At 35.6% G+C, this 26,857-nt stretch overlaps 6 protein-coding genes across 6 annotated transcripts; 4 read left to right on the top strand and 2 right to left on the bottom strand. All coding sequences in view use genetic code 12, as the record gives it.

The window, feature by feature from the left end:
• Positions 1-548: 548 nt before the first annotated feature.
• On the top strand, positions 549-3,734 carry DASC09_045180 (uncharacterized protein; the record flags this gene model as incomplete). The annotated part of the gene is made up of 1 exon (XM_064998117.1): positions 549-3,734. The coding sequence occupies one exon, from the start codon at positions 549-551 to the stop codon at positions 3,732-3,734; it is 3,186 nt and encodes a 1,061-aa protein (XP_064854189.1).
• Positions 3,735-4,041: 307 nt separating this feature from the next.
• On the top strand, positions 4,042-4,803 carry DASC09_045170 (sepiapterin reductase family protein; the record flags this gene model as incomplete). The annotated part of the gene is made up of 1 exon (XM_064998116.1): positions 4,042-4,803. The coding sequence occupies one exon, from the start codon at positions 4,042-4,044 to the stop codon at positions 4,801-4,803; it is 762 nt and encodes a 253-aa protein (XP_064854188.1).
• Positions 4,804-5,564: 761 nt separating this feature from the next.
• Positions 5,565-6,680, top strand: DASC09_045160 (uncharacterized protein; the record flags this gene model as incomplete). The annotated part of the gene is made up of 1 exon (XM_064998115.1): positions 5,565-6,680. One exon carries the CDS (start codon positions 5,565-5,567, stop codon positions 6,678-6,680), a length of 1,116 nt encoding a protein of 371 aa, XP_064854187.1.
• A 115-nt stretch (positions 6,681-6,795) lies between these two features.
• DASC09_045150 (uncharacterized protein) lies at positions 6,796-8,364 on the bottom strand (the record flags this gene model as incomplete). Its single annotated transcript, XM_064998114.1, has 1 exon — positions 6,796-8,364. The coding sequence occupies one exon, from the start codon at positions 8,362-8,364 to the stop codon at positions 6,796-6,798; it is 1,569 nt and encodes a 522-aa protein (XP_064854186.1).
• A 360-nt stretch (positions 8,365-8,724) lies between these two features.
• Positions 8,725-9,462, top strand: EFM4 (Efm4p; the record flags this gene model as incomplete). The annotated part of the gene is made up of 1 exon (XM_064998113.1): positions 8,725-9,462. One exon carries the CDS (start codon positions 8,725-8,727, stop codon positions 9,460-9,462), a length of 738 nt encoding a protein of 245 aa, XP_064854185.1.
• Positions 9,463-10,178: 716 nt separating this feature from the next.
• Positions 10,179-26,368, bottom strand: DASC09_045130 (uncharacterized protein; the record flags this gene model as incomplete). The annotated part of the gene is made up of 2 exons (XM_064998112.1): positions 10,179-10,199; positions 24,167-26,368. The coding sequence occupies 2 exons, from the start codon at positions 26,366-26,368 to the stop codon at positions 10,179-10,181; spliced, it is 2,223 nt and encodes a 740-aa protein (XP_064854184.1).
• Positions 26,369-26,857: the final 489 nt, after the last annotated feature.

Genomic DNA, 26,857 nt, shown 5'->3' with positions numbered 1-26,857 from the left:
AAAAAAAAAAAAACAGGGATCTAATTACATCTAAAAATAATTACTTTTTCTTATTCAACCTGAACCATTCTGAGAGTGATTATTTGGTATATATATCTTGACAACCACCACCCTTAACCAAACAATTATACCCGAATCCTGAGTGATTTCTTATGTTTCCTCATTTGCTAGCCTCGTCAGCAGAGAGCTAAAGTCCAATTTGTTGTGCAGCTGTGCTTTTAACAGTGGTGCATAATTCGGAGGTGACGAGCGTCAGCAGTGTGATTAGCACTCTGCAGGTCTCAGAGCTTAATCTGGATTGAGGACCTCTTTCAAGGTAAAAATCCATCTCACACGCGTAGTTGTATAGATATATGTAGACATATATATATACACTCTCGTTCTCTTATATAATCATGATGCATCCCCCACTTGATCTTCATCTGTTGATAGATGAAATGATTTGCTTTTCTATTTGTTTTGTTTCACATTGATTATCACTGTACATTGTCCAGTATCACAAAAAACCTACAGAAAAGAAGAAAGGAAAGAAAGGAGAGAAAAAAAAAATGTCGAAAATTGAACTTTACCTCAAGCTCAAAGCTGGAAAACCGCCAGGCCAGGATCTTTTGAGGGTGGTGAATGAATCACAGATCAAAGAAAATTCCATCGATGTGGTTTCCAATAATGAAAACAATACCAAACCTGGCAACAGGCCAACCTCATATACAAAAACACAACAACAACAACAACAACAACAGCAGCCCCTATCAACTGATAGCTCAGTATTTTCCTTCGACAAAGTTTTCAACGAGCAAGTTTCCATAAATCAAATATACCAAGAAGTGCTTGAACAATCAATACATGATTTAATTGGTCTACACAATGACACAACATTTTTCAACTTTGGGCCTCCAAATTGCGGGAAGACACATTCGTTATTCGGCAAGAGTTCCAACGGTTTGTTGGGTCTTTCTTTGAAAAATATTTTCCAAAAAATAGAGCAAATTAATGGCCCAGACTTCGACAGTGCTGTTTACCATGAAATATTAGGGTCACATTATGGTGGATTACTCCTTAATGCTAATGATATTGTTGAGGACCCAAAGAAGTCTTCTTCGAATAAACCTAAACCAATAGCAGAACAACCAAGTGATCGTGACAATCGCAGTGATGATACCAACAACAATAACACAAAACGTATTATTTCAATCAGCATGTATGAAATTTACAACGATTCCGTCCACGACTTGCTCGAGCTCACAAAAGACTATACCTTTTTGAAAAAACAAATCAAAAAACAAGTCCATAAATCAACCGAAATTTTTGATGATGCCAAAGATGGCAAAACAAAACCTTCAAATATTTTCACAATGTCGGTATCTTCATTCGAGCAAGCAATGCTATTGATCAATTCTGGGTTGAAAAATAGTAACGTCTTGCCAATAAGTCAGTCAGCGAGGTCCCATTTATTTGTCCTGGTCAATGTCCATGCTATCGATACCTCTTCTAAAACAACCACCAAGAAAAAATCAGCATTCAATTCCGCCACAAAAGGAATATTGACTCATGATTCAGTCCCAGGAAAACAAATAAAAATTAAGACTTCTAGATTGACATTCTCTATGGCATCTAGCTTGGAAAGAACCAGACTTTCTTCTAATCTGGGTAGTAGAACTAGTTTTTCGGAAAATAATTCTAATGATCAATCATTGACTGATCTCTGCAGGGTGTTGGCAATTTTGAACAAAAGCAAAAATAAAACTAAAGAAAAGTACCATTTACGAAGTGATAAACTATCAAGGTTGTTATTGAGTGATTATATTGCGAGTCCAAACAATAAAATGATGATATTATTGAATCTTGATCCTTATGGTAACTTGAACTCAATCAATTCAGCGTTAAGGCTAATTTCCCCATTTCCAAGGGCCAGAAATTCCTCCACCTCCGGTTTCAATTTTAATAGAAGCTCATCTTTCAATTTCAAATTAGGGTTCAGGAATAGAGAATTAAAGCTAGCACCATCGCCGACAATGCTGAATCATGGAAAACAAGTCTCTAGAAACTCAGTGTCTCCAACCACCTCAAGAAATCACAGATTTTCAACTCACAGTCCTGCCTCAATTAATACTAGATCACCACAAAGTACAGTTGAAGGATTAACTCATGTTCGTGAAAGTTCAAATTTATCTATCACACCATCGCATGCCAGTACTATGGCCACCTTACCTGAAAATGAATCCACAGTTGCATTTAGAAGATTATCAATGATTCAGAAATCATCTTCACCACCATCACCAATTTCCCTTAGAAATACCGGATATTCTGCTTCTACAAAAAAGAAGGTTAGTACTTCACCATTAGTTGAATCGTTCACTGCCGCCAAAGTTGACAGGCTTCCTCCCTCGTCGTCTTCTCATTCTCCTACTTCGTCTCCTCCCCTTCCACCTACCCCTCCTCCACCGCCACCTCCGACTGAAGGTCCAAATATTAGACACCAAAGTATGGTTGATAAACGAAATAGACAGCATTCCAATGGTCCAATTAGATCCCAATCATTCCCGCATAAACAACAACACAACTCCATATCTTCTAGCAACTATAATTCTCCAACAAATTCCAAGAATTCTAGTATCATCTCCAATAGTAATCTGACCACCAGTACCCCGGGATCTTCTTGGCCAAGCGTGATGACAGTTTCCTCATCATCCAGTGTTGTTAACAATTTTATCAAATCAATGGATATAAATACCTCGGACAAATCACAGATATTAGAGAAGATTGTTTATAGATGCCAAACTTTATGCGACGAGAATGCTTTCTTGAAAGGTAGAAACCAGCTATTGGAAGGTAAAATTCACGATTTGAATAACGAACAGAAAAGTCGTGTCCAGCAAATGGCTGAAGATTTAACTAGTTCAAGATTAGAGATTGACGCACTTGAAGTTGAGAATAAGAATCATACAGACAGGATAGACGAATTGGTGAAAGAAAACTATGTATTGACCAAACAACATACAGCATCAAATAAAGCCAAAGATACCCTAATAGATGAATTACGGAGCAAAAACGATGACCAAGAAGTCCAATTATCAGATACCATAAAGCAGCTCAATGCAGCTAAAGAAGAGATCAATTACCTAAAGAATGAGCTTCGGTCAACCAATGGAGATTTAGAACAAATCAAACACAAATTCACCGTGTTGGCGTTCCAAAATCATGAATATTATCAGAAATACAGCCAGGCAAAAGAAAGTTTGGCAAATATGAAATTGGAAGGAAAGACGAATAGTGATAGTAATAGTAATTCCACCATTGAAGCGGTTACTCCAAAGAAAACAAGGTTCCAAAAAGCAAGAGAAAAAATCAATTCTTTTTATTTCGAAGAATTTTCATTCAATTCAACTTATAACGAGGAGTCTGATATTTCTAATATAATAGAAAAAGATGACTATAATCATGATGAGAATAATCATGATGAGAATAATGACAATGATTGTGAGAAGTATTCTATGTTACTGAAGGATTATTTGATTGAGCCATATTTCAACAAGGATTTCGGTTCTGGAACCCATGAAAATTCTACCAGCAATAGTTCAATGATTTTTGATTTTGATGATCCCCGTCATGAAAAGAATTTGGCCACCTCGGCTTCGAATTCTCAATATGAAAGTGAGTCCGAAAGTCATGTCAAGATAAACTTCAATTTATCCTCTTTTTCCCCGGCAATTAAGAAAGCCTCAGATGATCGTTGAAAAATTCTCCACTGTATCGATTTATAATATACCCATAAATTTATAGCATTAACTAGCCAATATTAATTAATAATCTTCACTCACTACCACCTCTATCTTTTTCTTGTAAGTAGTCGTTTATCCGTAATTTACTTAGTAGTGTTAACATGAATCCAGGATTTTGGAACCTTTTGATCATCTTGGTGTCCGGGTGTTTTTGGGATCTCATACAAGTAAAGTAATTTCATTTCATGAGATTACTTTTACTTCTTGCCATTTTTCATTTGTAGCCACTCCAATTTATCTATCCTATTTCCAAGGGAAAAAAATGACCGTTACTATTGTTACTGGAGCCTCGACTGGTATTGGTAAGTCAATTGCCAATTATATTTTATCTAGTTCTTCGACCTCAAAAGTGTTTTTGACCGCAAGAACTGAAAAACCATTGGCAGATTTTGTCCAAGAGTTTGGATCCGCCAGGGTTGGGTATTTTGTTGGTGATATTTCTGAAAAACAAACCCCACTGGCTATTGTATCCAAGACCATTGAGAAATTCGGTGCCATTGATGCGATTGTTGCCAATGCCGGGATGTTGGAACCAGTGGAATCAGTTCAACAGGTCAAAATTGATAACTGGAAGAAATTGTTCGATGTTAATTATTTCTCAGTGGTTGATTTAGTCTCTCAGGCTCTTCCATATTTGAAGCAAACCAATGGTAGTATTATCTTGGTTTCCTCGGGTGCTTCTACAAAATCATACTACGGTTGGACTGCGTATGGTGGTTCTAAAGCTGCCATTAACCATTTTGCCATTTGTGTTGCTAGTGAAGTTCCAGAAGTCCGTATTGTATCTGTTGCTCCAGGTGTGGTTGATACAAGTATGCAGACTTCAATCAGAGAAGTTTACGGCAAAAATATGACGCCACAATCTTTGCAAAGATTCATTGATTTGAAGGCCAATAATCAGTTGTTGGATCCCCACTTTGTTGGAAAAATTTATGGAAATTTAGCTCTCAAAGGTGTCTCCGAAGAGTTAAATGGGAAATATGTCAGATACAATGACAAGTTATTGAAAAGCTATACTGAATAAATGATCATTACTAGTTTTAATTTTACAAAAATAAATAGGTAAGTATGTAGCAACGAGCAAGAGGAGAAGATCAACAAGTGAATGATAAACAAGCACCAAGATAAAAATCTCTTCATGAACTGACTAGTTGCATTCTTTCTAAGAAACCGGAACGAAATATTAATTGTTACTTTACTGTTAATAAAGTCAAAAAATATTCAACTATAAAGCTGTGGTTGATAAATATATTGCTAAACTCATAATAAGAAAGCAATAATTTATATAGGCTCCTATGGAAATAATAAATAATACGTTAAGTATTACCTACTGATGATAAAGAAAAGAAAAAAAAATCAAAAGAAGGATCGAAATGAATTTGGAGAATTTTTCTCCCTTTTATAGTTTTTCCCGAGCGACTGGAAAAAAAAAATGCAGTAGTGCTTATAGTTTTGCTATGGTAGGGTAACGACCGTTGCACCCATCAACAGACATTGAAAATTTTGAATAGTAATGATGTAGATTAACTATTTTTGTCTATTAGAGAGTGTTCATTTATTTTTTCCGGTTCTGGTTTTATGCTATGGCTCTATGGCATTGATATGTTGGTTCACGGTTAGCGTCTCATGAAAATTATTCATCCGTACATCGTAAATAACACCCGTACACCGAATGAAGTAATTACAGAAATATATCACTTATATGTTTAGGCACAACCGTAGCTATCTATTGTGCTGAATTTACATTATAGGATTCCAGAGATTGATACTGGGAGATCTGATCTAATGGATGATGAATATCCTTACTCCCAGTTCCAAATACATAATTGTCCTGTGACTTTTTTGACCTCTTCTCCCTCAGGAAAACTTGTGCTAGCTGGTTTTGAAGATGGAAAGATCAAAGTTTTGAATTTACAGAATAACGTTCGAAATGAGGAAATGTTCATGAATTTGACCGATACAATATCCACGGTTTCAAAAAAGATCACCAGCATAAACTTCAATTTGTCAACTAATCTCAATGAAATCTTATTATCGTCTGGTAACACCATTACTCAGTTCGACTATCACAAAAGTGAAAGCATTCGAAGAATTACCGATGATAGAAGTTGGTTGATTAATAATAACTGTAATTACTTGAATAGCGATTTGGTAGCTGCTATTGATAACGATAATAGTTTGAAATTGTATGATTTGAAAAATAAGTCCAATAAGCCGGTCCAAGTTTTCCGTAATTCAACCGATAGCTTGACTTGTTTTGATTTCAAAAAACAAAGAAATTGGTTCATTGCATGTGGAACCAATGACGGTAATATCTTCAGCTATGATTTGAGGATGGAGAAATTGATCATTGATAAATTTGCTTCATATATTAATGAAACAAAAAACCATTCAAATGAAAAATATCCCATCACTTCGGTATCATTATCTGATGGTCCAAATATTACAAAATCATCTTCAAAGTATGCATTAATTGGAAGCCTTCACAATCAATTAAAACTTATGGATCTTGATATTGGAAGCTTAACCCAATCGTCGACAAAATTTATTTCCAACTATAATGAATATTCCATTAATAGAGACATATCAAACTTACAACTGAGGCAAGACTTCGATAGAAAAATACCTGACAAAAGTTATCAAATTGAAGCCAAGATTTTCAACACTGATAAAAATGTGATCTCAGGTTCAGAGACGGGCGAAGTTTACGTTTGGAACTTCAGTAATCCAAAAAAGGGCAAAGACAATTTGATACTAAAAACTTACAATAATTACATGATCAATGAGACCCAAAGTAATAAACTTCTTCTGAACGTATCTCACCTTGGAGGGGTAAATTGTGTATTAGCTGGAGGAGGCGACGGCAAGTTACATTTGTGGGAAAATGTCAACTTGAATTGAACTTAACTTAATAGATTTTTCATTAGCAAATAAAATGTTCAAAAATTTCCCCAGAGCGAGCAAAAAAAAAAAAAGAAAAAAAAAAAAAATTTCCTCTTAATCGTAAAAAATCTCATCAATTCTTCTTACCATTCAAAAGATGATTCAAAATCTCCGATGAGTGGCTATTCTGATGGTGGCCTTCAAGAAATGGCTTGCTTCCAACCAACCCTGGTGGTGGAATGGCATTGGACACAATTGTTCCTGAAGTAATATTTATCGCTTCGTTAGCATCAGTAGCATTTATTTTACTTGTTCCGTTAGTCATAAAATAGTCTTCTGCTCTGGTATTCAAAATGATTGAATCAACCAATTTGGTTCCAACTATTAAATAATCGATCTCCTCATCTTTTGCAGGCTCCTGTAAATTTTCTTGAGGTAGAAAAACAAATAACTGCTCGAAAGAATCTGGATCATCGTGGAACCTTTCCTTGAAACTATCTGTTTTAAATTCATAATCAATATTTTCGAAACCTGTTTGTAACATTTGTAAAGTTTGGGACATGAATTTAGTTGATGAGGCCTCGTTAAGAACTAAATCATCAATGTTATCCCTGAGCTTGTCTTTGTTAGCATTAGAACTTTTGTCTCTCCTTTTCTCCTTGTGGGTTATGGTATGGAGATTAGTTCCGGAATTATTACTTCCTTGTAAAGCAGTTTCAGCTAAAGTAGGGAAAGCTGAAACATTTGCCAAAGTTGCGTTCTTGGGTTTTGGTGAGTTATTTTGTGAATTTCCTGTTCCAATATTTTTTGCCCAAGATGCCGTCGGTGGCAATCCTACACGATTATGTTCATGATCATTTTCGTGAAGAGAATCATGTACATTGCCATCTTTACCGCCATGAGCTCCATATCTAATTATTCCTCCCTCACGATGTCTACCTAATTCATTTCCTTGATGAGTCGACATATCCTGGCGATTAAATGAATCAGCCTCCTCACCAGGTTCATGTAAGAACATACAGTTTGGATTTGGACACGGAAGCCCCCTAAGATAAGAAGAACAATATTTTGTGGTGCCATAAGCCGCTCTAATAACTCTTCCATCCATTATTGATCCATCAATTGCTCGAATACATCTATCGGCATCCTCCGTTTTCGAGTAAGTCACGTAAATGCCGTATCCCGTGTTTCCAACAGAATTGGCATTTTGATTTCTTTTGTTGATAACGAGCTTTAGGATCTTCCCATATTGACCAAAATATCTTTCTGATCTCAAAGTCGGTTGTAGTTCTTCTGGCGTTACTGGAGGGTTCAATCCAACAACATACACCAAATTTTTCTGGATCACCCTCATATCTGCCAAATGTTTTCTGGAAGCATTTTCATGTTCTCTCCTCTCTTTTTCTTTTTGTTTCTTTTCCTTGTCTCGATTTGCCTTCCGTGAGCTCTCAGCCTTAATTTCCGCTTCAGTGAGTTCAATGTATTCCACATCTTCATCTCGGTATTTTCTTCGACAAGCCGGACATCTTCCATTCAATTCCGGGTTCTCTCTAATATTATTGTAACAAAATTGACATATTTGATATCCGCATGGACATGGCTTGAATCGCTTATCTGAGCTATCCATTTCTTCAGCACAAAGTGGACAAATATCCTCCTCATCGCTCAAGTAGTCATCACTATCATATTCTTGTAACACCATTTTCCTTTCAATGTTTTTTTTTGATGTAATTAGATGTTAAATATATTCTGAAATGAAATAAATTTCACAGGAAAGAAACATAAAATAAAATAAAAACTCAGAATTGATTGATTGCTATAATTTGTTGAAATGTATGTTTATTATTGTTTGAGTTTAGCATATAACAACTGTGCATATTTGTTTTTTTCTTAAACACAAAAAACATATACTTTACCCGGTCCAAATCTAACATAGACTGACATCGAGGAACTTTTTTTTTCGAGATGTCAGAGTGCATGTTTGATTGAATTACACTGAATAAAAACTTTCTGTCCATAGGGAGACATAACTCAAGTATATAATCATAATATTGCCTCAAAAATGAGTAACGAAGACTTTCTGCTTTCTAAATCAAAGTTGGGCACTAAAGAGTATTGGAATGATTTCTATAAACTAGAACAAACAAATTTCCAATCCAACAGTGAGGATACCGGTGAATGTTGGTTTGATGAATCAGATGCTGAAAACAGAATGATTGATTTTTTGGTCAGCAATTTCCAAGAATTACCTACTATTAATGAAGACTCGAAGATAATTGATTTGGGAACGGGGAATGGACATTTATTGTTTGAACTATATCAACATGAAGATGAGGTTTATGTTAACAATCGATTAATCGGGTTAGACTATTCGGAAAATTCCGTAAATTTTGCCAAAGATATTGCTAAAAGTAAAAACTTGGACAATATACTTTTCTATCAAGTAGATTTCCTCACAAAGTACAAGGAGTTTTGGGGAAATGAAATTTTTCAAAATGTTGATGTCTTTTTAGACAAAGGTACACTAGATGCGATTGCCCTTAATGATGCAAAATATCCATTTGAAGATGGAAAATCATATTTAGGATATGAGCTATATCCTAGGATTATTGAGAAGTCCATTAAGCAAGAGGGTATTATTCTTATAACAAGTTGCAATTTCAGTGAAGAAGAGTTAGAGAAAGTTATTCTAGAAAATAGCACCAGGCTTAAAGTCTGGAAGAAAATTAAATATCCTAGTTTCCAGTTTGGTGGTGTTAAAGGTTCTGCTATTTGTTCCATAGCATTTATAAAAGAGTGATTTCATATTGCCCAGTTGGTACATCTATTGAAGATTAATGAATGTTTTTTTTTGTATTCCGAATGATATGGAGAGTACATCAAGAACTTCATTGGCTATTTTTTCTTTTTTTGTAGATTTAATAGAATCCCTTGAAAAAATTTGTAGATTTATCATGTTTCCAAATATTATGATTCATGAAATTTGTTTCATTTCCACTTTACTAGGTTTTCACCGGCAGCCCAAATTCATTATTTATTCTTTCTTGTTTATTCAGAACTCGTGCTCTTTATCGTGCATTTGGAACCCTTTTGTGATCAGCTTACATAACCTTTAAAATGTATAGATTGTAGTGACAATAGTTAATCCAGTGCAGAAGTGGAAGTTTAATGCAATATTACATATGTCAAATAATAAAAACTCTCCTGTAATTCTTTCTTCCATATGATGAGAGTGACGGTTCAATTTGATTATGATACGCTGTTAATGATGTTTTAATATTGGGCTTTCCCAATTATTTAATCTCTCAAAGGAACATAAATGAATAAATGTGTGGATCAATTATATATTAAAGAGTCGCGGAGTCTCAAAGTAACATTTAAGCCAGGCTCATAAGCCCCCACATCTGAATTGAAGATTTTAGACACCCGCAATTGAGTCACGCTTTGGTTGTCTTGGAGATATGTCCCTCCATCATTTCCTAATATTTGCACCAGCTTTTTCGCCATTTACGCGAGTTATTGCCAACCAATCAACACCTAATATAATGCAAGTGAAATAAATCAACACAAAAAAACCAAATTGCATAATAGTTAGAAAATAATGTTTCACGCAAAAATGAAGCTCTGAAATGGTAATGAATAAATAAACAAATAAATGAATTGCAATTAATTTTAATTAACGGTGATGTGATTAATCCTTAAAGCAAGGAGTGTGAGGTTGTGAGAAAGTTATAGTATTTTACTTAAAAATTTTTTTTTTTTTTTTTTTTAAAGACAAAATTCAATATATTAATTAATTATATAACTATATATCTCATAAACTACTTAATGTAGTTTGAAAATTAAAGTGTTAAGGGAAAACCATTAATGGTGAAAAACCCTATTATTGAGAAAAAATGTTTTTATGCGTTTTTAAGGTTTTTAATTGTTGTTTTTTTTTTGATTTTATTTTTTTTTTTGATTTTATTTTCTTGTTTTTCCCCACCTATTTTTTCTTCTCCGCTTAAAAGATATTGCTTTCAAGCAAGAAGATCATTGAATCAACGGCCATATGACAATTGAAATGCCTTTTGGATTTCAATCTTGATAATTTTCGTTGGAAACCTAGATATCTATCGATCATTCTGGTTTCGTTCATGTTGGTGGCAGGGGTAATGATTGTTTGCCAGGTTAATGGGATATTCAAGTCAGTTTTTTTCCAAAGTTTCTGGGCCAATGGACATTCAATAAGATGGTGCTTCATGATTTCAAATTGGATTTCCTTTGGGGCATATTGGGGTTCATCATATCTGGTTAATTTTTTGCTGCAATAGTCACAATGATTATTTACGTAATTGTGATTTTCAATGCCCAAATGAAAGATGTGAATATTTTGATATTTCCCCGGGAAATGTTGGTTGAATTTTTTGAGGTTATGCCAAAAGTTATCAACTTGTTTCTGATTCACCCCAGTAATATCCATGAGTGTTTTTGACATCTTGTCCACATCTTGTTTTTCCCGTTGTTTTTTACTTCCTTTAGTATGGTCAAAATCCTTAATTCTAATTGGAATGTGTTGTTGATATTTTTCAGGAATCCCTTTTTCAATTGAATTTTTCAAATCTTCAATTCCAATCTTCATTGGCTTCAACCTGATTGTACGTTTCTTTATACCAAGAACTTTTCTGAAATCCCAGTACGCTGTCCTTTCAGCATCTGAGAATGTGCTGCTATTCATAACTTCCAAGGAAATTGAATCATTGGTATTCTCAATGTCATCCGCTAGTTCAAGTAATACCACCCACCAATAATGAGTTTTGATATAATCTTCCTTTGGTGATTTTGTTGGTGATGTTTTTTGAATGATGTTGTTGATACTTGATTGAATTTTGAAACGTAATATCTGGTTATATTTAGTGTGACTATCCAAAAACAAATCCTGGAAAATTTTAGCTCTTCGGTGTTGGAGTTGAGACTTTAAATCAATCATTGAGAAACCGCCTTTGTTGTTGTGTGTCTTGAGTGTGTCCAAAGAAATAGGTGTATCTTGCTTGACCAATAATTTAATCGATGTGTCAATTTGATTCAACTGATTGGGTAACAAAGGTTGGTGTAGTTCTTTGTAATAGAACTTGGATGCAATATATGTGTTGAATGCTTCTATTTTTGATTGAATCAGCAAGCTGGTCATGTTTGATAACTTGTACTTGATATAGAGGTCACGCTGCAATGTTTCCGGCCAAAATGTCACTGATGGCCCAATAGTTATCCCCAAATATGTCAATTGAAAGTTTTCATCAGCAATCTCAAATGGGAATGGTGTCAAAAATGGATAAGTATCAGTTGGTATGATTAGTTGGGATTTCTTTTCATTGAGTTTGCTGCCACTGAATTTTTCAAATAGTCTAATACATTTCATTGTTTTGGAATAATCTCTTTTATCTTTGAGGAAAACTGTGATATCATCAGCAAAAGCAAGATAATGTTGACTGCTATATGCTTCAGGTATCAAATCTCCTTGGTAACTATGGCCTCTGGTATTCTGTTTGATAGATCGTAGTAAAGGTTCTACTGCTAATGCAAATAATGAAGGGGAAAACGGATTACCTTGGAGGGTACCATTTTTTAAATTGAATAATGGGCCGGTCATGTTGTTGATGTATAAGGATCCCGTTGTCTGCTTGAGGATGTTGATGATTAACTTGGCTAATTTTTTTCCAAAATTTAAATGGGACAATAGTTGTTCCATATATTCGTGAGATATCCTATCGAACGCTTTCTCCAAATCCACAATTAGTATCAGCTTTTGTGGATTTGGTATTATATGCGTTTTATCTTTTGGATGAATTAGACTATCTAACATTTCTCTGAAAATGGTGATGTTGGAGAACGATGACCGGCCTGGAATAAAACCAGCTTGATCTTCCCCTATGATATCAGGCAAGTGCTTCAACAACCTATTATTAATTATTGTGGATAATAATCGAAGATTAGTGTTGATAAGGGCTATCGGCCTATAGTTTCCAATGTTTTCTTTTGACTTTCCAGGCTTTGGTATGATGTTAAAGAGTATAGTTCGGTAGTGGAATGGTAAATTTCCTTCAGTTAGAATGTGGTTAAATTCTTGAAGAAGGATGTGTTTGATTTGGGGAAATAATTCCTTATAAAATTTGTATGGGATTCCATCTATGCCCGGTGTGGACTTCAAATTTGCCGAATCAATTGCCAGTTTGAGTTCTTCCATTGTTATGGAGGAATCCATTTTTCTCTTCTCTTCAGGAGATATTCCTTGGGTTGGAATCACGTCCTGAAGATATTTATGTATTTTTTTTGTGTCCTTTGTTCCTCTGGTTCCATCAAACAAGTCCATATAATATTCAGTTGCTATTTTCATTATCTCTTCATGAGATTGAACTAGTGTCCCTTCTACATCTTTTAGCTGTTTTATTGGGCGTTGTTCTTGATATTGGTGGAAAACTTGGTTAATATGTTGATAATATTCCGTCACTTTATCAAGTTCAGGCACTTTCACTTTTTTCAACATGTGTTTGAGTTTTTCTGCTTTGCATTTAATATCAATTATTAATTCATCGGTTCCTTGGATATCTTCATTTATAGATTGGTGCCTGAGAACATTAATGATTCTATCGGTTAATCTATATCTCTTCATATTATAGTAAGCCTTGGATGAAGTTAAAGTCAACTCCACTGTAACTGAATCATGTGTGGATCTTTTCCCAAAATGATTTGTTTGTGTCATATTCCATTTGTTTTCTTTGTTTTTTAAGAAGCTCCCAGTGATATAGAACCTATCCAATCTCCGGCTTTTCCCTAATTCTGATGCTTTATTAGTGAATGTTTTCTTGATGTTATGTTTGATTGAATTGAATGAGTCCTTCAAGTTCAACAAAGTAATGAGATTAGTTAAGGATTCAGCAACTGAGTCTTCACGGCTTCTATAATTTAGGGAGTCCGAACGATCAATAAAATTATTAAAATCACCAGCTAACATGATGTTGATTGTCTTTCCTGGGAATCTAGTTTGAAGATTCTGATGTTGGGCAAGTAAACTGAGTTTGAGCTGATCATGGATCTGATTTTGCTTTTGGTATTGATTTGGATTATACAAGTTTATAATCCAGAGTGCTTGGTTATTTTCTAATTCAATTAAGACATCCGTGATGTGTTTTTGGAGTTCATGTTGGACAGTAATACCTGCTAATTTGGATCCTAACACTGGAATAGAATCATCAACAATTATTGCTGTTCTGGAACAGGTTGAATTATAGTATATGACTTTGTTATCGAACTGAAACGAAAAGTCTTCTGATAGATTTAGTTCTTGGAGCAAAGACACATTGGATTTTTGGGTGAAACTTATTACCAACTGGTCGCTGATACGACTCCGTTGTATATTTTGAGTATTGATTTTAATAATCATTATGTTTATTCATTGGAATTTTGATTTGTCTGTTTGTTTCTGGTTGCATCAGCTTCCAGAGTTGACAAATCATCATTGGTTGGTGTTAATTCTGTTTTCTCATGTACTGGAATTTCATCACCCAGTAGCATTTCATCCTGCTCATATTCTTCTGAATCCTCATATTCGTCTTTTGCATCATAGATGTATTCTCCATCATTTTCATACTCCTCATCATATTCTTCGTCATTATCATTATCAGGTTCTGCACTTGATTCAGACAGGGTTGGCTCTTTAGAGCCAGTTTGTGCCAGTTTTGATGTCACTGATGGGTGTGGGTCTTTAATGACTAACTTAATAGATTTTGGTACAAATGGTTTTGGTGCTGAAGGCTTGGTGGTGTTAATTTTGGTCAAAATTGGGGTAGAGATTGGGGTAGATTTTGGGGTAGATTTTGGGGTAGATTTTGGAGTAGAAGCTGGGGTAGAAGTTGGGTTGGACAAGGTTTGATTAGATTTTGGGGTAATTGGATGGGATCTAAACACATTCAACTTAATTCCTGGTTTTGCTGACTCTTGCTTGGTTTCAGCTGGTTTCTCCCTTTGAAGGATTTTCTTTGGTTTGACGGATGCCTTCTTTTTGGAGGCCTTTCTAACTTGATTAACCGGAGGAGGGGTGATTTGATGCTTTCTGTTGATAGCTGGTGTGGTAGTTTGAATATTTTCATAATCATCATCTCTTTCTTTGGATATTAATCCCAATTGGTGGAATGGATTCTTCCATAAATTGCTCAGTTCATTTTGTGGTGGTTTTGACTGTCTGGATCTAGATGAACCATGAACCATGGTGAACTCGGTAGAAGGAACTTCAATCACTGGTGGTTGATTTTGCTTCTGTTTGGGGTTCTCATGACGATCATCTGTAACATTTTTCTTTGGCCGCTTAAAGTAACAGTCTTTAGCTACATGGCTAGGCTTTTTGCAAATCGCGCAAGATGCTTGCTTGCAATTGTATCTGGTGTGTTCTCTTGAACCACAATTGATACAGTGTAAGCATTTAGTAATAACTTTAGAAACAATGTTGTCTTGGTGAATAACCGGGATTTGTTTTCCTGGTTCCATTTCCAAGTAACCATAAATGTAACGATTTTTAAGCTCCTCGTTAGGTCTTTTAGTCATGTCACTTTTAATCACTGAGAATGATGTTGGTTCAATTTGGGCTAGGTCAAGCGCTTGCTTGATGGTAGCATCGACAAAATAGTCGGGGGTTGTTTCCAAGGCTGTTATCTCAATCAATTGGATTTCTTTATCATTCTTATTGATATTGATGCGTGGCTTGTAAGTGGATTGTTCAATGTCAACACTTAAATGGCTAGTGACAAAATCAATAAATGCATTACGTAACTTTTCATTCTTAGTTTGTAATTGACCTTTCAATATTGGGATAAGTGAGGATTTGAGACAAATAGTTTCATTTGAAATAAACAAGTAGTTTTGAGCTTCAATTAAAGCTTTCTTGATGAAGTTGATATCATCATTATCATTCAAATCAGTTTCAATGTTGGTTAATTTAACATCGATTAATTTTTGGAAGGCATCCTTTATTGAACTCAAATGATCATCAAGTTCATACTTCCGGTAGACTTCAGGTGGGATAATAAATGACATCATGATTTTTTGTTTATCTTGATGGCTCATAATAAATTTAATGTAATCCTCCTCTGCAATATTAGATTGTTTCAATCTTGAGAATTCATTAATTAAATGGGAATTTGTATAAAATTTGAAAAACTTTTCAATGGTGTAGATTTTAACAAATTCTTGATATTTCTCTTCAACATTTTCCACTTTTTGTGTGTCAAATCCGAAAAGTGATCCCCTCATGCCCTTTTCCTTAATAGCATATTCAAGGACATCTTGGTGTTCGAACTTGATTGATTTGAGATATTTAGCCCATTTAAAAACTCTTTCGAATTTGGCTAAAACATTTTGAAAAGTGGAGGTGGTGTTCATAATCAGAGTCCCCTGTTGGGATGCGCCTTTAGAGCCCGAGGCGATTTGGGCGTAGGATCTGCTGAAAGCAGCAACTGGGGCTGGGTTAGTTTTTTTTGGGGTTTTTTGGTTTTCAGAGTTTTTTTGGGTTTTGTTGTTTTCAATTTTTTTTTGGTTTTCAGAGTTTTCAGTAACAAAATCAATAGAAACAGAAGGTTGTGAATCTCCTTGAGATTCAATGGTGGCTTGATTTGACATATGCATGTCGACGCTAGTGTCACCTGCACTATCAAGATTGCGATCGCAATCAACTGGAGAAACATTAATTTCCAGGGCTGGGCGGTGGGCAATATCAACATCAGAATCAGCATTAGAGGCCTCATTTATGGTATTAGATGGGGTTGCAAAGGTTTCAGCAGTACTTAAAAAAGTATTGTCATCTTCCTCAGTGATTTCTTCGTCTGAATGTGGTTCATTTCCGTGTTTGTTTACATTGTTTTGATCGGTTGCGTTGGGATTTGCATGATCTAAGTCAACGATAATATCAGAAGAAACCAGGGTTTCTTGAGAAGGTGGATCATTTGTTGGATCAGTGGAGTAGTTGGAAGGCTTTGGAATTCTTTTGGTATTATTAATACTCATTATAATGGAACTTTTTTTTTTTCACATAGAAAACATTAAAAATTTTTTTTTTTTTTTTTAAAGACAAAATTCAATATATTAATTAATTATATAACTATATATCTCATAAACTACTTAATGTAGTTTGAAAATTAAAGTGTTAAGGGAAAACCATTAATGGTGAAAAACCCTATTATTGAGAAAAAATGTTTTTATGCGTTTTTAAGGTTTTTAATTGTTGTTTTTTTTTTGATTTTATTTTTTTTTTTGATTTTATTTTCTTGTTTTTCCCCACCTATTTTTTCTTCTCCGCTTAAAAGATATTGCTTTCAAGCAAGAAGATCATTGAATCAACGGCCATATGACAATTGAAATGCCTTTTGGATTTCAATCTTGATAATTTTCGTTGGAAACCTAGATATCTATCGATCATTCTGGTTTCGTTCATGTTGGTGGCAGGGGTAATGATTGTTTGCCAGGTTAATGGGATATTCAAGTCAGTTTTTTTCCAAAGTTTCTGGGCCAATGGACATTCAATAAGATGGTGCTTCATGATTTCAAATTGGATTTCCTTTGGGGCATATTGGGGTTCATCATATCTGGTTAATTTTTTGCTGCAATAGTCACAATGATTATTTACGTAATTGTGATTTTCAATGCCCAAATGAAAGATGTGAATATTTTGATATTTCCCCGGGAAATGTTGGTTGAATTTTTTGAGGTTATGCCAAAAGTTATCAACTTGTTTCTGATTCACCCCAGTAATATCCATGAGTGTTTTTGACATCTTGTCCACATCTTGTTTTTCCCGTTGTTTTTTACTTCCTTTAGTATGGTCAAAATCCTTAATTCTAATTGGAATGTGTTGTTGATATTTTTCAGGAATCCCTTTTTCAATTGAATTTTTCAAATCTTCAATTCCAATCTTCATTGGCTTCAACCTGATTGTACGTTTCTTTATACCAAGAACTTTTCTGAAATCCCAGTACGCTGTCCTTTCAGCATCTGAGAATGTGCTGCTATTCATAACTTCCAAGGAAATTGAATCATTGGTATTCTCAATGTCATCCGCTAGTTCAAGTAATACCACCCACCAATAATGAGTTTTGATATAATCTTCCTTTGGTGATTTTGTTGGTGATGTTTTTTGAATGATGTTGTTGATACTTGATTGAATTTTGAAACGTAATATCTGGTTATATTTAGTGTGACTATCCAAAAACAAATCCTGGAAAATTTTAGCTCTTCGGTGTTGGAGTTGAGACTTTAAATCAATCATTGAGAAACCGCCTTTGTTGTTGTGTGTCTTGAGTGTGTCCAAAGAAATAGGTGTATCTTGCTTGACCAATAATTTAATCGATGTGTCAATTTGATTCAACTGATTGGGTAACAAAGGTTGGTGTAGTTCTTTGTAATAGAACTTGGATGCAATATATGTGTTGAATGCTTCTATTTTTGATTGAATCAGCAAGCTGGTCATGTTTGATAACTTGTACTTGATATAGAGGTCACGCTGCAATGTTTCCGGCCAAAATGTCACTGATGGCCCAATAGTTATCCCCAAATATGTCAATTGAAAGTTTTCATCAGCAATCTCAAATGGGAATGGTGTCAAAAATGGATAAGTATCAGTTGGTATGATTAGTTGGGATTTCTTTTCATTGAGTTTGCTGCCACTGAATTTTTCAAATAGTCTAATACATTTCATTGTTTTGGAATAATCTCTTTTATCTTTGAGGAAAACTGTGATATCATCAGCAAAAGCAAGATAATGTTGACTGCTATATGCTTCAGGTATCAAATCTCCTTGGTAACTATGGCCTCTGGTATTCTGTTTGATAGATCGTAGTAAAGGTTCTACTGCTAATGCAAATAATGAAGGGGAAAACGGATTACCTTGGAGGGTACCATTTTTTAAATTGAATAATGGGCCGGTCATGTTGTTGATGTATAAGGATCCCGTTGTCTGCTTGAGGATGTTGATGATTAACTTGGCTAATTTTTTTCCAAAATTTAAATGGGACAATAGTTGTTCCATATATTCGTGAGATATCCTATCGAACGCTTTCTCCAAATCCACAATTAGTATCAGCTTTTGTGGATTTGGTATTATATGCGTTTTATCTTTTGGATGAATTAGACTATCTAACATTTCTCTGAAAATGGTGATGTTGGAGAACGATGACCGGCCTGGAATAAAACCAGCTTGATCTTCCCCTATGATATCAGGCAAGTGCTTCAACAACCTATTATTAATTATTGTGGATAATAATCGAAGATTAGTGTTGATAAGGGCTATCGGCCTATAGTTTCCAATGTTTTCTTTTGACTTTCCAGGCTTTGGTATGATGTTAAAGAGTATAGTTCGGTAGTGGAATGGTAAATTTCCTTCAGTTAGAATGTGGTTAAATTCTTGAAGAAGGATGTGTTTGATTTGGGGAAATAATTCCTTATAAAATTTGTATGGGATTCCATCTATGCCCGGTGTGGACTTCAAATTTGCCGAATCAATTGCCAGTTTGAGTTCTTCCATTGTTATGGAGGAATCCATTTTTCTCTTCTCTTCAGGAGATATTCCTTGGGTTGGAATCACGTCCTGAAGATATTTATGTATTTTTTTTGTGTCCTTTGTTCCTCTGGTTCCATCAAACAAGTCCATATAATATTCAGTTGCTATTTTCATTATCTCTTCATGAGATTGAACTAGTGTCCCTTCTACATCTTTTAGCTGTTTTATTGGGCGTTGTTCTTGATATTGGTGGAAAACTTGGTTAATATGTTGATAATATTCCGTCACTTTATCAAGTTCAGGCACTTTCACTTTTTTCAACATGTGTTTGAGTTTTTCTGCTTTGCATTTAATATCAATTATTAATTCATCGGTTCCTTGGATATCTTCATTTATAGATTGGTGCCTGAGAACATTAATGATTCTATCGGTTAATCTATATCTCTTCATATTATAGTAAGCCTTGGATGAAGTTAAAGTCAACTCCACTGTAACTGAATCATGTGTGGATCTTTTCCCAAAATGATTTGTTTGTGTCATATTCCATTTGTTTTCTTTGTTTTTAAGAAGCTCCCAGTGATATAGAACCTATCCAATCTCCGGCTTTTCCCTAATTCTGATGCTTTATTAGTGAATGTTTTCTTGATGTTATGTTTGATTGAATTGAATGAGTCCTTCAAGTTCAACAAAGTAATGAGATTAGTTAAGGATTCAGCAACTGAGTCTTCACGGCTTCTATAATTTAGGGAGTCCGAACGATCAATAAAATTATTAAAATCACCAGCTAACATGATGTTGATTGTCTTTCCTGGGAATCTAGTTTAAAAATTTCAATTTTTTTTTTTCCTTCAAAGTTCGATTTATTAATAAATATATAATTATATATATCTATGTAAAATCTTATAAGCTAATGCTCATTATATATGTTAGGGAAAACCATATCATATGGTGAAAAACCCTTTAGTGATAATTATTAGTATTTAAATAAAATGTCTTTTTGTTATTGTTTTTGTTAATTTTTTTTTTTTTTTCTTTTTTGTTTTGATCGACTATTCAGCTCCCAGTAGTAATGATATAAATCAAGTTGTTAATTGATGTGTTCCAATCAATTTGGTTATGATATCTTAGGCGTGAGAGTTTGCGTTGATAGCATAGATAGCGGTCGATCTTTTTGATTGTTGATTCTGAATGATTGGGAGCGATTAAGTTATTCCATGCTAATGGAATTGGGATTTTCAATCTTGACCATAACTCGGTTGATAATGGGCATTGAATTAGGAAATGGGTCATTTTGATCTTGACTTGGAGTTCTGGTGATTCATGTTGTTGGTCTTGAGAGACGGTTTCGAGCCCGCAATAGTGACATTTTCTATGTTGGTAAAAAAATTGTTCAGCACCTAAGTGGAATATGTGTATGTTTTCAAAGTAACCAGGGCTATTATGTTGGTATTTGTGGAGTCTCTTCCAGAAAGAGTTTTGTTTCGTTTGGGTGACTTCTTGGATATTGGTTAAAGTGGTGGATAATTTATGTTTATCAATTCTGGCTCTTTTTTTCTTGCTTCCCTGTTTGTGTTCAAACTCCATGACCAGTTTTGGGATCTCCATTTGATAGATAGTTGGTATACCGTCTTGAATGGACTTGGCAAGGTCTGAGTGTTTGATATTCATTGGGCTCAATGTTTGTTGTTGAGATATTGGTTTGGACAATAATTTATACCAAGCTACAAAAGCACATTTTTCCGCTGTGGTAAACATTGGAAGATTTATAACCTGGTTGAGTATGGACCTGCTTTCTCTCTTATTCTTGATATTGATCTGGTCACCCAATATTAACCGCCACCAGTATTGGGTTTTTATATATCCTTGTATCGACTGCTCTTCCTCGGATAGATTTTGTTTGATGATCATGTTTATTGCTAGTTGGAGCTTGAATCGGAGTAACTGGCAATATGGGTTTAAAGATTGGAGAAAGAGTTGTTGAAAGATTTTTGCCTTGCGGTAGCTCAATTGGCTTTTGATATCCACCATGCCATATCCTCCTTTCAATGGGCTTGTTTTTAAAGTGTCCATGGAGATTTTCAGTTTTTTGTTCACCTGGTTTTTGATGGATTGTTCTAGCAAATCTATTTGGTCTGGAAGCATAGGTGCATGAATCTCGTGGTAATATAGCTTAGACAAGATATATGTGTTATATCCGACTATTTGACTTGATATTGGTAGTGAACTCATGTTGGTCATGTAATATTTGGTGCTGATGTCTTTTTGGAGAGTATTAGGCCAGGTTTGACTCGAGTTCCCAATTTTAACGCCTAGATATTGGGTTTCATAATTATTGTCAGCAATATCTATTTGGAAGTCGGACTGGAATGGTATTTGATCGCATGGAACAATTAATCTGGATTTGCTTTTGTTTAATTTAGAACCACTGACTTGTTCGAACGCCTGAATTATCTTCATAGTGTTTTTGAAGTCATTATGATCTCTCAAGAATAAGGTAACATCATCTGCATAGGCAAGGTATTTGACTCTGGGGATGATGTTTGGTTGGATCTTATGGTTGTAACTGAATCCTTTATTTAATCTTTGGATGGCTCTTAGAAAAGGTTCAAGGGCTAACGCGAAAATTGTTGGTGAAAGTGGGTTGCCCTGAAGGGTTCCGTTTCTTAATGGGAAAGAAGGGCCTGTAATGTTATTTAGGCAAATGGTTCCGAGGGCTTTGGTAAGGATAGCGTGAATAGTTTCCGTCATTTTTCCAAAATTGAGTTTTCGAAGTAATATTTTAAGGTATAGATGGGAAATCTGGTCAAAAACCTTTTCAAAGTCAGCAAGCATGATTCGGTGGTTAGTAGAATGATTGACATGTGGCTTGTCTTGTGGGGATATTAAACTGGAAAGCAAGTCACCGAAAATTGTTATATTAGAGAAGGAGGATCTTTCAGGTATGAAACCAACTTGATTTGGGCCGATAATTTTTTGCAAGAACGGGAGCAAACGGGCGTTGATGATGCTGGAAAAGAGTTTCAAATTTGTGTTGATTAATGCTATGGGCCTGTAATTCTCCACTTTTTGAACATCTTTGTTTGGTTTTGGTATGAGAGTGAATTTTATGGTTCGATAGTTGAATGGAATTTCCCCTGAAGAAAGAATTTGGTTAAATTCTTTTAGAAGTATGTGTTTTATCTGAGGAAAGAGAGACTTATAAACGCCGTATGGTATACCATCTACCCCGGGGGCGGATTGAGTATTGGATTCAGTAACTGCATATTCCAATTCTGTCATGGTGATTGGTTTGTTCAAGTTGTTGGATTCAGTGTTGGTTAGTGGTATCTGATCTCCCAAGGAGGCGTTGATGAACCTTTCTATATTTTCCGAGCTCTTTGAACCACGAGATCCATCGTAGAGTTTTTGATAGTAATTGGTTACTTCTAGAAGCATGTCTTGCTGTGATGTCAATAAAGCGCCATCTGAAGCTTTGAGGGCTTTGATTGGGCGCGGTCTGGAGTGTTGGTGGAACCTAGTTCTTATGTGGTCATAATAATTTGGTTCATCAGTATTTTCTGTTATTTTCTTGTGTACCATCGTCAAAAAATTCAGCTTCAAGCGAATCTCGGAAATGAGGTCTGAAGTAGAGTTCACAGTGGGTGGAAACTTGATCTTCAGAAGCCATTGAATAATATGATTTTTAATAATATTATGTTGGGGGATGTAAGTCATTGCATGAGGTTGAGTGTTGATTTCAAGAATAATAGAATCGTGAGTTGAAGAAGACTTTAGATAGTTTTGTTGGGACATTTGAATATGAAATCTGTTTTTGTCGGAGATCATGGACTGACTGATATAAAAACGATCTATTCTGCGACTACTTTCTTCCGTGGTGGATTGGTTAGTCCAATTCTTTTTAATCTGGTGCAATTTTGGATGTTCATAGATATCTGCTAGCTTGAAAGTTTTGATTAGCTTTTTAAGCGACTCGGACGATCTTTGTTCGCGAGAACGGAAGTTAGCAGAGTCTCTTGAATTGACAAAATTATTAAAGTCACCTCCGAGAATAATGTTGATGGTCTTATTGTTGCTTCTCGCTCTGAGAGCGGTAAGCTGGGTTTGGAGGGTGATGGAGAGTTGATTTTGAAGGAGGATTTGTTTTTGGTAATCAGCAGATGGGTTGTAGATATTGATTAGCCAAAGCCAGTTATTGGCATCTTGTTCAATAATGGCATCTGTGATATAAACCTGGAGCTGGCTCAGTACTGCAATTGTTAGCAATGAATGATCAACGACCTTTATGTGGTCCTCAATTATAATAGCTGTGCGGGATGATGGAGTATTTTTATAAATTTTTTTGTTTTGGTGTTGGAAGAGGAAGTCCTCGCCAAGATTAAGTTCTTGAAACATTGAAATGTTATATTGGTTTGATAGATGGAGAATTTTGGAGTCATCCAATCTCAATCTTTGGATGTTTTGACTAATGATCGATAGTTTACTCATTTTGTGTATGAGAGGCGTTTTTTGTGACATTTGAGCCATCTGATTGAGGTGAATTTATTTCGTTGTTGTTATCCTCCAGGGGGGAAGATTGTTCTTTTGACAGAAGCTTCATTGGCCGGGGAGTAAATGATTCCAGTGGCGTGGGCATTTTGTCTAAGTTTTCCAGGATAGTTGGATGTTTTGAGAAGGGGGAAGCTGAATGAGGTGAGGTAGAATGAGGTGAGGTAGTAATAGGGGTAGGAACAGAGGTAGGGACAGAAGCAGGGACAGAATCAGGGGCAGAAGCAGGGGCAGAAGCAGGGGCAGAAGCAGGGGCAGAAGCAGGGATAGAAGAAGTGGCCAGAGCCGAGGAAGTGACAGTATCACGGGCAGGGGTAGGTGAAGGAGGAATGTTGGCAGCAGAAGAAGTAGTATGATGTTGTGAGTTTACTTCTTGATGTCTGCGAGAAACACGGACCTGAGGGTGGGATGAAGGTGAGGCGAGGATCTTTTTGGAGACCTTGCTAATATGGGCCAGCTTGATGGCGCTAATGGCCGCGAACTTGGCGTGCTTCTTAGATTTACCTTTCTTGGACAATAATTCTATTGGTTTGGTTTGATGTCTGAGAGTAGCAGTGTGTTGGGTTGTAGAGGTTTCGAGTTCATCCATGGATTGGTCTGCATCAGTAGAGAGGCCTTCCTCTAAAGCATCTTCCTCATTGGATGGGTAGTTCTTTTCCAAAGTATCGTCCTCATCAATAATTGAATCATCAACATTTTCTTCTTCATTTGCCAATAAGTCGAAAGGGTTTGAATGTGGTTTAGAATATTCTGGAGTAGCCGGTTTATTCAGTTTTATTTTTCTTTTTTCGACAGTCTGAAAACCATAGTTTGATTTGTGGTTTGGTTTGACTGCTTTTCCAGAATTTTGTTTCGGAGAGTGTTTTTCTGGATCTTCCGGATTCACAATAGGTGCTCTTTGTTGCTTTTTGAAATAACAATCTTTTGCCCTATGGGATAATTTCTTGCAAATGGCACAAGATGACGTCTTGCAGTCAAAACGAGTGTGTTCACGGGAACCACATGCAGTGCAGTGGACGCATTTCGTGATGACTCTGGAGCGGAAATTTTTGTCATTGAAGAGTGGAAGGGATTTTCCTGAGTCAATTTCAATATAACCATAAGTGACAATACTGGCAGCTTTGCTAGCTTCTTCCGTAAAGTGAACGGTGTTGATTGGAAAGAAGGATGATGGATCAATTCCGGATTCATTGAAGACATGGTCAAGAAGTTTTTCCCGGTTAAATTCAGTAAATTCGGAATTCATTTCAATCTCAATTAAATGGGATTCCTTATTCATTGTATTTAACAAAGACCCTGGCGTGTAGGTATAATTTCCAACTGTAACTTTAAGGTGGATGTTAAGATATTCAATTAAAAGATTTCTGTCCTTCTTGAAGATATCAGAGCCTGTATCCTGAGGGTTTGGGATGAAGTTTGAGTTAAGGCAGATCTTCTTATTAAAAATAACCAAGTGGTTGAGGGCCCCTTTTAAGTTTTCCCTGATTATGATCAAATCCTTATCTGGTTCGTTGGATGACTGTGTAATAGTATCAAGTTCTTTGGATAACTTAGTGAGTCCGTTTTTGATGGATTCCAAGTGTTTTTCAAGAGGAAACTCTGTAAAGATATCTTTTGGGATCTTAAAGTAGATTAAGATATCCTTAAGATGCTGTTGGCTCATGATAAATTCCAAGTAGTTCTCCAAGCTGATTCTAGAGTTTCTTAATCTGTTGAATTCGTTTGTCATATTAAAACTGGTGTAGTTTTGGAAGAAATCTTCAATTTCCATGATCTTGACGAGTTCCTCGCGTTTTTCTTTGGATTTAATAATAGCAGGATTGGAGGTGGAGAACAATTTTCCTGATTTGCGTTTCTCGCTTATGGCATATTCCAATACGTCGCGGTGCTTAAAGTCAAGGATTTTGATGTGACTTGCCCATTTGAAAGTTCTTTCAAATTTCATCAACACGTTTTGGAAGGATGGATCATTGGTGTTTGTAGTGGCTCGAGGTGTGCGCTTGTCTCCAGCGGTGGCTTGAGCATAGGTTTGGATTGGTCTTGTCACATTGACAGCTGGAGCCACCGGATTGGAGGCCGTAGTTGGAGAGGCGACAGTAGAAGGTGAGACAGAGGGAACAGGAACAGAAGGAACAGAAACAGAAGGAACAGAAACAGAATTTTTTTTTGGGTTTTGAGAATTTTCGATTTTTTTTTGGTTTTCGGAGTTTTCATTAATAAAATCAGTAGAAATAACGGCTTGGGTTGGAATAACAGGATTGTGCATGTCAATGTCAGTGTCACATGCTGCATGAGAATTGCGATCGCAATCAACTGAAGAAACATTAATTGCTGGAGAGGTAGTTGGGGTAGAAATGGCGTTGGAATCCATGTTTTGGTCCGCTTCAGGATCTTCTGAAGCAGTTAAAAAGGTTTCAACAGTACTATTAATAGTATTGTCGGCTGCATCAGTAATTTCTTCATCGGAATCTTGATCTTTAGCTTGTTTGTTTATGTTTGCTATCGGGATCGGGGTTTCAGATGTTGCGCCAACATCCAATGAAGAGCCCAAAGAAACCGGGGTTTCAATGATTGGGGGATCATTAGTAGGGTCGGTGGAGTAGTTTGGAGTAGCTTTATTACTATTTCTAGTGGTTCTCATGATAAAATCAGTTTTATTTATTTTTTTTTTTTTTATTCAAGCTGAAAACCATCTATATTTATTGATATGAATTAATAGAAGAATATCGTGATGTGGTGGCTCAATGGTAGAGCTTTCGACTCCAGCTTTGGAATATTCTTACAGCTTATTCGTGTAATCGAAGGGTTGCAGGTTCAATTCCTGTCCATGTCAATCACGGCTTGCGAACACATGGTCGCATTATTTTTTTCAAATTTGTGGTCTCAAAAGTATGTGGATGGAATATGATCAATATTATTTTTGTTACTCCCATTCTTGTGACGAATCTGAACCACTTTGCTCAGGGATAATAATGTGATGTGTTGCTCAAGTCGCAAAGCTATTCAGATTAGAATACAGAATCCATGAGGTGTACAATAATTTATTCGCGTTTATTAAATAATGATGAAAGAAAGAGTAACATGATAAAAAATAAGATCAATAAAACATATGCTTCGCTAGACGACGCTT

The sequence above is a fragment of the Saccharomycopsis crataegensis genome (genome assembly GCF_037102585.1).
Source record: "Saccharomycopsis crataegensis DNA, jcf7180000000084, whole genome shotgun sequence".
Taxonomy (NCBI): domain Eukaryota; kingdom Fungi; phylum Ascomycota; class Saccharomycetes; order Ascoideales; family Saccharomycopsidaceae; genus Saccharomycopsis; species Saccharomycopsis crataegensis.
The sequence above is the reverse complement of the archived record's forward strand: the minus strand, read 5'-3'. Positions and strand labels throughout refer to the sequence as shown.